This window comes from Sarcophilus harrisii, chromosome 3 (genome assembly GCF_902635505.1).
Source record: "Sarcophilus harrisii chromosome 3, mSarHar1.11, whole genome shotgun sequence".
Taxonomy (NCBI): domain Eukaryota; kingdom Metazoa; phylum Chordata; class Mammalia; order Dasyuromorphia; family Dasyuridae; genus Sarcophilus; species Sarcophilus harrisii.
In genome coordinates this window covers 370,997,585-371,009,871 of record NC_045428.1, presented here as the reverse complement: position 1 = coordinate 371,009,871, position 12,287 = coordinate 370,997,585, and the positions used below count along the sequence as shown (strand labels likewise).

The window sequence follows — 12,287 nt, the reverse complement described above, 5'->3', positions numbered from 1 at the left end:
AATGATAGGAGATTAGATATGAATTGTGAAATGGAATCTTTACAATTTAAGTCATTTATCTTCAGTACTGAGCTTAGTGGGTTGAGCTACACTGAAGGGACCTTGAGAAAACCGTATGACAAAATGAAAGCACAAATAAGGACTGATAAACAATAAAAGAGAAGAAGCTTGTCCCATAAAGAGAAAGAAAGAAAATGGCAATGAACATCTAAGATTTCCCACTGGTGTTACTCTGACAGACCAGATCATCAATGTTCTGGTTAGAATTACAAAGCTAGAGACATTTACTGAAGGATTCATAGGATCAAAGGGAAATCAGCAGCCCCAAGGTCCCACTCCTGTTTCCTGAGGAGTGACAGTCCTAGTCAGCAGAGCTGTCCCTGAGCCTCAGCTGCTTGCATTCTGAGATTTACTAAAAATCCCAAAGATTAAATGTAGGTGTGACAGGAAAGACACTTGCTCTAGTGGTGAAGTCATTCCATGACCTTAACCAAAGCAAAGACTTTTTATACTCCAAAGGAAGGCTGGGCAGCGAAGATCTTGTAATAACTCCTGGATCAGCCTTGTTCAGAGATTTGGTGCTCAAAGAATTTATGGGAAAAAAAAAAAGGAAGTACCTTGTCTCATGAATCAGTCTTCAAGAACTGAGGATGGATGGTATATAATTGTTATACTGGGGATTATAGACCATGCATTAGCTCTTATGAACTCCTAATCTCTAGGATTTTGTCTTTATTTTTTTCTTCACTTTACAACTTGTTTTCTTCACTTTATAAATTCTCACAAACCAGGTTAGCTCGAATAATAGAGTTAATAAAATTAACTCTTGGTACCCTCATTTTCATTTCAGTGTCCTCCAGCTGCCTGTGGGTACTCTAAAAACTGTGATCCATAGTCATCCAGGTACCTGATAACTAAATGCCTACTCCATTCCTATCTCTGAGAAGGGACTGCTCGCTCTAATTCTCAACAAAGAGAAACATTATCTCTTATGCTGTTATTACGGCAAGTTTAGTTGCCAAACTGATCTTCCTAAAGCATAAACATGAACATATTACCCCTCTCTCCAAATAATATTCGAGGGCTGCCTATTGCTTCGAGGTTCAAATAGAAGTTTCTCCATTTGGCAGAAAGCCCTTGACAACTTGTCCCTGAATTAACTTTCCATCTTTACTACATGTTATTCACCACCATACACACCGTAGTTTGGCTAAACTGTTTTTGTTTGTTTGTTTTTTGCTTTTCCTCATCCACAAACTCCATCCTGTGCTTCTCTGTCTCTGCACTGGTTAAACCAGTGTTCATCTTCGTCTCTAAAATCCCTAGTTTCTTTCGAGCCTGATCTTGAATGCTGCCTTCTACATGAGGTCTTTCCTGATACCACCATCTATCTCCTAGTGCCTCACAATCATCATGCAGCAATTTTTATCTATTTTCAATATAGCCAAATATATATGCCTATACTGGATAGACCATGAGTTAGTTCCTTCATAAGAGGAATAGTCTTTTATTTTTGTCTTTGAATATTCTAATCTTACTCCTCCACACAAATTCACAATATAATGTCTAGCCACAATAGATATTTAATGAATGTTTTTTTTAAAAAAAAATAATAGCAGACATTTCATGAATACTGTTAATTTCAGCTTCCTTAAAAGTGAGCATACTTACATCACCACTGGGAGGAGCATAATAGATACCACTGGAGTCAAATTTGTAGTCTGGATTGTCAACTATCTCTGTACTGTAGAATTTGTTTAAAATGCTGCGCAATGTACGTCTGTCCCAGTCATCAGTAACTCTGCCACCATAATTGCATTCACCAGTCATGTATCGCAGTGCATCATAGGGAAGTTCCTAAAAATAAGATGTCAGTATTTCAACCAACTCAAGATTTCCCATATTTATATTTTTATACAATGTAATATACTTTGGGTCATATTAAATTAAGAGTTTTACAAAAAGACTTCTTCCTCAAAGCTACTTTTTTATATTTTCTTATAAGCTCTATAATTTTCTTGCCCTTTTTTTTTTATTGCCTCTAACCCTTAACAAATGCCTTGTATATGTGCCTTTTATTCAAGAAATAGAACTTTCAATCTAATTGTATTTCCTTTTGAAGTGGTTATGGTAGTAATTGAACCATTTTAGTCTTAAAATTATACTTGATAATATCAATACTCAAGCTTATAGTGCACGATATAATCCTCAAAAGATCTATGGAATTTTTTATTCCACCTATTTCCACTAATTCTTATACAACTTTATCTCCCTTATCTTCCTCTGCTGAACACTGGAAACTTATTCTATGAAACCATTGTCCCTTCATTCTTGAAGAAGGCAAGAGAAAAGATACAACACAGCCCAGCTGTGACTATATCATTTGGTTCATTAGTACTTTATCATTTAATCATAATGAATGCTTGAGATCTTTGCCAGAATATTGTTATCTTTGTTGGAATGTATAACTCCCAAGGTATCTACCCATTCTATTTTTTGACTCAGTCTTGTTTTTATGATTTTTAATCAGTTGCTGATATCAATCCTTCCCTTCTCTCTTCTCCTCCAAGTAAAAGAAAGCTAGTATTAGAAGCAAAATGATAAAATGGACTAGGGGATCAAAAAATCTAAGTGCTAGTCTTGGTTCTGTTATCAGTTCAGATTAAACTATTAATGGTTTCATAACAGCTACTGTAATTAGTTCTGTGCTATTAATAATTAGGTATATCAGAGGCTACTAGGTATTAACTGATGAATTTATCTCATGGGAGTTGAAATTAATCAGAAGGCTCTTAAGTGTAAATGAATTTAAAATGTCACAAAGAGCAAAACAGAAAGATCCTTGCTATTAATTTTCTATACCTCATACTGGTTTAGAAACATGCTGAGCTGCTGCACACTGATTCTCAAGTCAGTCTCATTGAATTCATAAGGGATATTCCATCCTAGAGGTCCAAATTTCCGTCTTTCTTGAACTAATGCATGGAAGAAACAGAGGCCATAGAGCAATTTCTTGAATTCTTCCTTTAAAAATAAGATAGCAATTATTACATCACTTAATTTTAATAATGGTAATGCTTTATTGTTTCAATAGAACATTATTTTTAAAAGGCTTTCACATATATTAGCTTCCTAAATATTATTTGAGTATTAATGCTTATTCATAATAAATCAACAAGTACCTATATGCCACATACTGTACTAAGCCCTGGGAGGATAAAGACAAAAATGAAACAATTCTCACATTGACTTCCATTTCTCCAGTGCCTGATGGTGCTATGGAGGTAACACTGAGTTCTGAAAAGAGGGCAGCCAAAATTTTAAGTTCTTGAAGATCCTGCCAGATTTCTCATGTCCCTCTCATGTCTAGAGAAATAGTCTAATTTTGTAAAAGCTCTATATTAATTCTAAAATGATTCTATATTAAATGTTTAATTACACAAGTGTAGAATTTTTTCTACCACAGAAACTCATAATAACTAGTATTTATTTCTAAAGAGGTTTAAGTTTTGCAAAGTACCTCACAAATATTATCTTATTTCTTATCTTCACAACAATCTTGAGAAGTAGGTGCTAATAATATCCTTATTTTATCAGTAAGGAATCTAAAGCAAATGAAGGTTAAATGATTTAGTCAGGGTCACATAGCCATTAAGTTGCTAAGACTGGATTTGAATTCAGGTCTTCTAGATGCTTGGTCCAGTGCTCTATCACTATATCACATAGCTTCCTAATCATGATTATTATCTAATATGATGTTTAGAGGATTAAAATCTGTTTCAATGAAAGGAATTATTGTAAACTCAGTTGGTTTTTTTTTGGCAAAAATACAGGTTTGCCATTTGCTTCTCTAGCTCATTTTACAAATAAGGAAATTGCAGCAGAGTTAAGTGACTTGTCCAGGGTCTAATAAGTGTTTGAGGAAATATTTAATTTTTGTTTTAGGTTTTGTGGTTTTGTGGTTTTTTTGCAAGGCAATTAGGATTAAAGACTTGCTCAGGGTCAGACAACTAGGAAGTGGTAAGTGTCTGGGGCAGAATTTGAACTCAGGTCCTCCTGACTCCAGGGGCAGTACTCTATCCACTGTATCATTTAGCTACCCCTGAGCCCAGATTTGAACTCAGTAAGATAAGTCTTTCTTACTCCAGGAAGAGTGGTACTTTGCTGCGCACTTCAAAAAATCATTAATCTTTTATTAATTTAAGTAATAATAAAATTTTGACAAAACAATATTTAAAACTTTAACAAAAATAACAAAAAACAAAAACTTTTCTAGAGAGTTAAGAAAAATTTTATTATCCCCATCTTAAGAAATAAAGAAATACATTTAGAATGGTTAAGTGATCTCTCTAAAGTCACACAATAAATGGCTAAACTAAGACTAGGATTTGGTGAAGCAGCATCATGCTAAGACCTTCCTGTATTCTCAATTTCCTTTTATGTATAATAAAAGAACTAGACCACGTGGTCTCCCAGTTTCCTCTTATCTCTAAATGTCTAAACCTTGGTCGAAGGTCTCAAAACTGTTAATCTAGTGCTCTATTTCTCATGCCATTTTTAAAGGATACTAATAATTTTCTTTTACACAAAAGCAGATTAATAAAGGCACTAGTACAAGCAGGGCCTTAGAACCAGCCACAGAGGGAATGAACAGCAGAAGTTGTTTATAGACATGCGGCCAACTTGTTTTACACATAAACATGTTTATTTGTATGCAAGCTCATTCCTTAAATTTAATTATGACTTGGTAATATCTCAGGGTATATTGTTATTTTTGAAAATTAAGAATTTGATTCGATAAGGATACCTTAAAATTTTTGGAAAGATAAGTATTTAATAATGTGGCTAGCAGGTGTTTTGAATACTTCATTTGTGAGACTTGGGATTCCTATCTGAGTTTGGTCAGCAATTCCTTATTCCTTATTCCACTTAAACCTGTGCCCATTACAAGTGATATACTTATGATTAAAGAGAAACATTTAATACATTTTTTTTTTACAAATTTGCAAAAATGACTCTACCACAAAGGTTGAGAGGAACGTGCTATTTCGTGGATACAAGCACTATAAATGCTGTTTGAATAAAAATGAATATAATTCTATATAGAATAAGAAAAAGTAAATCTTACACCTCAAGAACAAGATGCTAAATTAGTTCAACATCTTTTTTTTAAAGTTCTTCCTTATTTTTATGACTTTTTCCCCCCTCATTGCTGTATATTTAAGACATGCTTTGAAAACAAAAGTATGGTCTTTTTAATTTCAGCAACTTACTCAAGTTCATAACCCCTGTTTTAAAATGAGCTTTCTTCCATTTTTAATTATGGAAAAATGATGTAAAACAATTTTAGGTCAGAGATGTTCATGTACAAAATCCTAATCATGAAAACAGTAGGTGGTTTCCCAGCTAACTTGGTGAGTCGGAAAAAGGCACTTATGATTTCCATCAATCAACCAGTACAATTATTTTGGCTCTCGTTATAGTTATATTGAGAAAATATTTTTATGTTTTAATTTAGAGATATGGTCCCAAATAGCAAAGGGCTTAGTTAATATCCTGCTATAGATCTCCAGCCTTGCAGATTTGTATTGAGAATGGCTTATATCTGACTTCCTAAATAGAAATCAGAGTTATTAATGGCATACCACAAAATCTCTGCTGAGAAGGAAGAAGACTAGTGGTAAAATAAAAATAAAATATTAATAAAATTGACTTCACTGCAGTCAGTAATCAGTAATCAAAACCAACTTCATTGCAGTGAAGAAAGCCTACTTAATTTGGTAGATTTTACTCAGAGCACACATCCATAATCACCAGAGGCCATTTTCAGTTGCTTTACAGGGCTGAGGTAACAAGGCTAAGACATTACTTACAGGCTTTTTGCAGCCACTGAAAAACTCAGGGTCAGAGATTGGGTCCATCAGGTACGATCGAATAATATTAGCCCGTAAACCTTTAGGTGCTTCATTAGTCATTTTTACTCCATTCTGAAGCACAGACACAGGGAAATTTGGAGAAGGGTAGCTTGTTAACCAAATTCGGAAATCTGGATGGGTTGCTTCTGGACTTAGTTCCTATAAAATGGAAATCATATAGAAAACAGAAAAAAATTTAAGGAAAATGATGAATTCTCTACAACATAAAACTACTCCTGTTCTGTAGAGAAATATCTTTTTATAAATCATCCTCAAAGAACTCTTACTAAAATAATTTGCCATAAGTCGTTTACAAAAGCTTATGTTGCTAGATTTTAGAGAAATCTAAACCTGAGGTACATGAATATGTAGGGGTATATGAACTTTTTTTTTTAAGATTCTATCTTCATTTTCATTAACTTCTAAATGTAATTTAATATTTCCTTCCATAATGAATTTTTTAAAAAAATTTCTGCAAAAAAGTCCTTGGGTCCAACCAGTCTGTTAAAGGGATTTATGACATAAAAAAATTTAAGACCTCTGTTTTAGAAATATCCTAAAACCTAGATTTTAAATAATTTCTGACAAGTAACTACAGTAGGACATATTGAATGTTGTCCCTTAATTTAAAACAAACATTGAGGACTTTTGGACTTCCCTTTTGATGGAATCTCATTGCTATGTATAAATTCTAACTATTTTCTGGAGTACAAACAAGGAAACGATCACAAGTAAATTGGGGAAAAGTGACACAGGTCCTTCAAGTTCAAGAGGAAACTAGATGACTCTTTAATTAACCATAATTGCTTGTAAAATAATTATTAATAATGTCTAACATTTATATATTGCCTATTCTGTTCTAGGCACTATGATAAACAGATTATAAGTATTATCTCATTTTATCTTCATCACCTTGGGAGGTAGGTACTATTACTATTCTCATTTTACAGTTTAAGGAATCTAATGCAAACTGAGGTTATTAAGTGTCTTAATGTAACTCTGAGTAACAACTAATAAATGTCCAGGGCTGGAATTGAATGCCTGACTCCAGACCAAGCATTCTATCCACTGAACTACCTGTCAATCAGTCTATAAACAGTGAATCAACATCTTATGTAGCAGGTGCCGTGCTAAGCCCTGGAGATACAAAAAGAGGTAAAAGGCCATCTCCAACTCTCTAAGAACTCCCAGGCCTGCACAGACCTCTGAACCTTAGATTTTCTGATTGTTTGCTGGATCACTTGAATGCCTTATGGATACCTCAGACTCAATATGCCCCAAATGAAACATCTTTTTATCCTTCAAACATTCTACCTTGCTGAATGCTCATCTTCTCTGGCTCTGATGTACAATAAGGGCTTTGAGTGCAAGGACAGCATACATTTTCTTTGTCTCGCCAGAGCCTCCCTAGCCCAGTGCTTTGCACATACTTAGAATTACCTGGTCTATTCAAGGACCTTCCTGGATGGCTAATGTATGTCAGGGAGTGACTATCAGATATTAAGTTTTGCTATCTATGCAAATACTCTCCCCTATATCCTAATGTTTTCCCATGATGATTGGTAACTACACCAGTTTATACTCATTTCTATGTTTTCATTTCCCCTTATTACAACTGTAACTGCATATCCTTAAACTGCTTAAATAGCTATGTTAATTAAATTCAATTCTAGGGTATGGAGAAGAATTTGGAAAGTTATAAAAGAATAGTCTCATCATGGCATTTTAATTACAAGTAACATATATTAACACATCTTCTTTGGACCTTACAAAGAGCCTTATTTATATATCTCTTATATACATATGTGGAGACTCTGCTAAGTTATAAGCTTCATGAAGGCAATGACTTTCATTTTTATTCCACCCTCAGCATGGATACTTTGAACAAGGATGACATTTAATAAGTATTGAGTTGAATAAAAAAATAATACTGAATAAAAAAGTCACATATATGTGTGTTACTGAACTTGTTTTCATTTTCTTCCCTATCTTCTCTATTAGAAGGAAGGTTAGTGAAATATTAAGAGGGAAGATTTTATTGATTTGGCGATGAAATCATTTGACTACCCTAAATATCTTCTGACAAAACAGGAATGAAGTTTATGAGGGCAGTTCAGTTACTAAATTGGATGTGCATTTATTTGAGGATGTCTTGGTATATATATTCAATCCTTTTTATACATGTGTATTAAACATTCTTATTTTGAATGAGGGTAGTACGATGCTCATAAAGCAGAAGATATTCAACAAATGTTGCTGGCTGACCACTAAAGATTATTTCACAGACAAATTTATCATCTCTACTTAATACTTTGTTAAAAAACCAGTAGGGTCACATGTACGCTATTTCTCCATATTTACCATTATCATTCTCAATGATATCATTTCTTGAGAATAACAAACTTTTTTACCTCACAAACTTTCTCTAATGTTGACATCCAAGATGTTGCAAGATGGCAGTTCTGAAGAACAACCCAGGTTCCTTCCTTGACGGCTTTCTCTATCATTTTCATAGCAATGGGCCCTTGGCCTTGACCAAGAGATAAGGAGCTGAGTTTGGATCCCCCATATCCCTGCATATGATAAATATTACAAAAGTTACTAAAATTAGAATGTACACTTCTAAATACTCAATGTAAATATTTTATCAGTTATAAAATAATATTAATCAGATTTAATTAGGTATCATTTCCAAGAACTAGGGAATAGTGCAAAACCTTTTGAAAGCTTGCTGTCATATGGTGATTGGTAGTTGATTTAAGAACTCTGTAAGTACTAGACAAAATTAGTCATTTCAAGGAAAAACAACTTTATGCAGAAACCCTGAATATAAAGGGAGCTTTCTTGGAAAATAAGAGGGTCTAGTGGATGTAATACTGTACTTCAAGTCAGAAAGATCTGAGTTCAAATCTTTCTTAAGACACTAATTATGTGGAGCAAGTCAGAGAACTCAGTTTCAATTTTCTTAGCTATAAAATGGAAGGTAATAAAAGCACCTAACTCTTAGGGTTGTTATGAGGATGACAAGAAAGAACATATGTAAAGCAAATATTTATCATTATTTTGTATAGTTTTTAATGCCTAAAAGTAATGATAACATATAGAGAAAAGAAAAACAATAAAAGAGATTTTTGACCTAAAGGAAAAGATGAAAAAGGATTGTCTATTATATAATTATGATTTATTAAGAAAATTTAAATTTTAAAATAAGAATTTAATTTTTATATTGTAGAAAGAAATTTTTCTAATATCTAGTTTTTTTTATCATTTATTGAAGAAAATAGGATTGAAGGAGAAAATTTCAGAAAATAGTGTTAATGTCATAAGGTAAAATATGAACCATCCATTAGAAATTTCAAATTTGAAAAGTTCTAAGAAAATTCTAAAGTGACAAGTTTGGTCCATGTTTTTTGGAAGAACTTTATTCTAGTCAGTTTTCAAAAAAAAAGCAAAATTTAGAATTCAAGTCACATTTTACCACTGACTTTGATCTTTAAAAGAGAGTCAGTGAGACCATATGCTCAGTACTTAAGTCTACTACATCCATATTCTTCAGTGACTTTCAAAGGTTGTGGCATAAGCCACACAAATATTCTTTCTACCACTGTCTTCTGGTTACTTTTTTAGAGTCTGTGGCACTGGAAGGAGGTGTGGGGATGGGAAGAAAGGGAATGTAATGTAGAGACCCAGTTATATTTCCTCTTGATTTCTAATGTTTGTCCATCTATGGAAATTATAAGAAGTAATCCTAAACCAGGTTTCTCTTGCATTCCACCATTACCTTCTACCTGGCTGAACTATGATTTTGGCTGTGGGAAATTTACAGCATCCATGAAGATAGGATCAACCAGTCATTCAATAAAAATGTAATAAATGTTTACAATATACTAGACACTCTGTTAGAACCTAAAGGGATTTTTATTATGCAGCCCTGCTAGGGATTAGAGAAAGTCATGTTAACATACTGTTGCAAGAGTTACTAAATAACCATTAGAAAGATCAAGAAGTAGTGTTATGATGTTTGTTCAGAACTTTGGTGGAAGTTACTAATTTACCAATTCAATAAATGAAATATTTCATCATATAAATTTATATCTAACAGGGAATAGCTATAATGCTTAGTGGATGGATATTTAATGTTATCACCATTTTTAGTTTTTTATTCTAATACGTTTTTAAACAAATTTCTGACTCCAAATTCAATGCTCTTTTTTTTTATTATAATACACTCAGTTTTCCAGAATATAAGAAATCTTCATTATGTTAAGACATTGTGTTGTATATTATAGCTATTTAAAAAAAATTCATAGTGATTACAAAACAAGTAGAAATTTAAGTGCTTTCCAAAAGGAGAAGAAAGATTAAATCCCACTATTATTTACCTTATCTTCCTATTCAAGTATGCATGACAACAAATTACGCAGCAAATTCTTTATGATTTAAAAAAATACAGCTTTCAATTCTTGGCTTTCCTCTAAATTAGCCAGTCCCTTGACTATGTTTAATTTGTTGCTACTATGATAGGTCAACAAAGGGGTAGACCTTGACCTTCATTGATAGAGTTTCTTCACCTGGGAGTTGACATAGGTTTGGTATAAGTGTAGGTTACCTTATCAATGAAATCACAGGTCCAGTTCCTATCCTTACTTATTCCTATTCAAAAAGAAAATAGAAAGAAAAGGGTGGATATCATCCTCCTCATTCCCCACTAAGCCAAAGATAAGAAAGAATAGAGAAGGTGCTTAGTTTGCAAAAGGAATTTTAAACTCCCCCATAGATCATGTGTTGCATAAATTAGATGGAAGCTATCTATGAAACTTACTTCTAGGGGAAGTGCTAGTAAGCCATACTATGAAACTTCTACTTATATTAGACGTTTAGGGGTCCATTAGCCTTAGACCTTGAAGCTTTTAGAGGCTCTGCTTGAGCTACACACACGGCTAAGATCTAGATTTCAAACAGATCTTTTTCTTAATTAGGAAAAACATCTAACAATACATATCTATTTTAAAATTACCTGATCATCAGCAAATTTGAGAAGGGCTGCCATAGGATCAGAACCAGGAGACAGCACAAAAATCAATGGTGCACAGCAGTTACTATCTCCAAATGCCTTGGATAGATCAAATGGTGGTGGTTCAATAAATGGACGACCCAAATGGCTAATTATAAATTCTTGTACCATTGGAATAATCTTAAAAAAGCAAAAAAAAAAAAAAAATAGAACTTTAGAATTTAAGTTTGTTATTTAAGAATCTTCAGAGCATGGGGATGCTAAAAACAAAAAAACCTATTTTTAGAATAACAGAGAATTCTAATCACCTTATTCCTTAATTACTCATTGTTATAAGAGTAGTTTTTCACAATATTTTAATTTTTATAGCTATGTTTTAATCTATCAAGTATATATGAAGAGTATTTTTAAGGTAGTTTATTAGTGAAAACTTTTCTCCCAGGCACTCATCTTCCAGTCCACTTTGCTGGCTGTCCTGCTTCTGCCCTCCCTGATCCTTTATCAGAACCCAAACCCTAAACCCTGTGGCAATTTAATTTAATCAACTGGAGGGTTCCCAACTTCTGGTTGACCTGTCTTGATTAGGGATAGATAAGTGAAGATTTACTAAGCTCACTATATCTATAGCTGGCCACACAAACCATGTTTGCTTCCCTTCCATCTATATGTCCACTTGGGGTTATCTTTGAAATTTATAATGAAAATGAAAGGGCAAGGGAATAGGATAAGGGGAAGGTGTATAGAAGGATATGTAGATCAATAAGAATGGGAAAGAGAACAATGAATTTATTTGTAAGGGTATAAAAGTCTTCTAAATTTAGATAGAAACAAAAAAGCAAGGCTATAGGGTGAGGAAAAGGGAGGGATGCTTGGAAGGAAATGGATAGATTAAGAAATAGGAGGGCAAGGTAGTGGATAGAAGCAAAACAGGGGAGTGAGGAGGGATAAGAATAGGGTGAGAAGGATGGTGAGGAAAATATAGCTTAGAATATGCATTGAATGAATTCGCCAATAAAATGGAAACAGATAGGTTAAAAATTTGAATTCAACAGTATCATGTCAGGAAATGACTTAACAGGAAAGATACATGCAAACATAGCATAAAGGTCAGAAATAAAATTTATTATGAAAAATCATGTAGTAATCATGATCATAGAAAGTTAAAGCTAAAACAGACTTTATCAAAAGAGAAAAATAGAGAAACTATACTATATGTTAGTGATATTAATCATTATTGTTTTATATTATATAAAATAACCAGGCAATATAAAATTGGAAAATTCCTCTGGTGTAGGAAATGATGAGCTGGTGGACTTAGAAAAATATCAAAAGACTTGGACTCATGAAGGAAAATGTTA

At 33.2% G+C, this 12,287-nt stretch overlaps 1 protein-coding gene across 1 annotated transcript in view; it reads right to left on the bottom strand.

Annotated features, from left to right (window-relative positions):
- Nucleotides 1–12,287, bottom strand: part of DNAH7 (dynein axonemal heavy chain 7) — a 280,267-nt gene that overhangs the window by 40,948 nt on the left and 227,032 nt on the right. The window contains exons 54-58 of the mRNA XM_031960292.1: nucleotides 10,933–11,109; nucleotides 8,327–8,488; nucleotides 5,874–6,074; nucleotides 2,863–3,024; nucleotides 1,672–1,857 (exon numbers count right to left, since the gene is read on the bottom strand). Of these exons, the coding sequence (XP_031816152.1) occupies nucleotides 1,672–1,857; nucleotides 2,863–3,024; nucleotides 5,874–6,074; nucleotides 8,327–8,488; nucleotides 10,933–11,109 (888 nt within the window). The remainder of the gene's footprint in view (nucleotides 1–1,671; nucleotides 1,858–2,862; nucleotides 3,025–5,873; nucleotides 6,075–8,326; nucleotides 8,489–10,932; nucleotides 11,110–12,287) is intronic.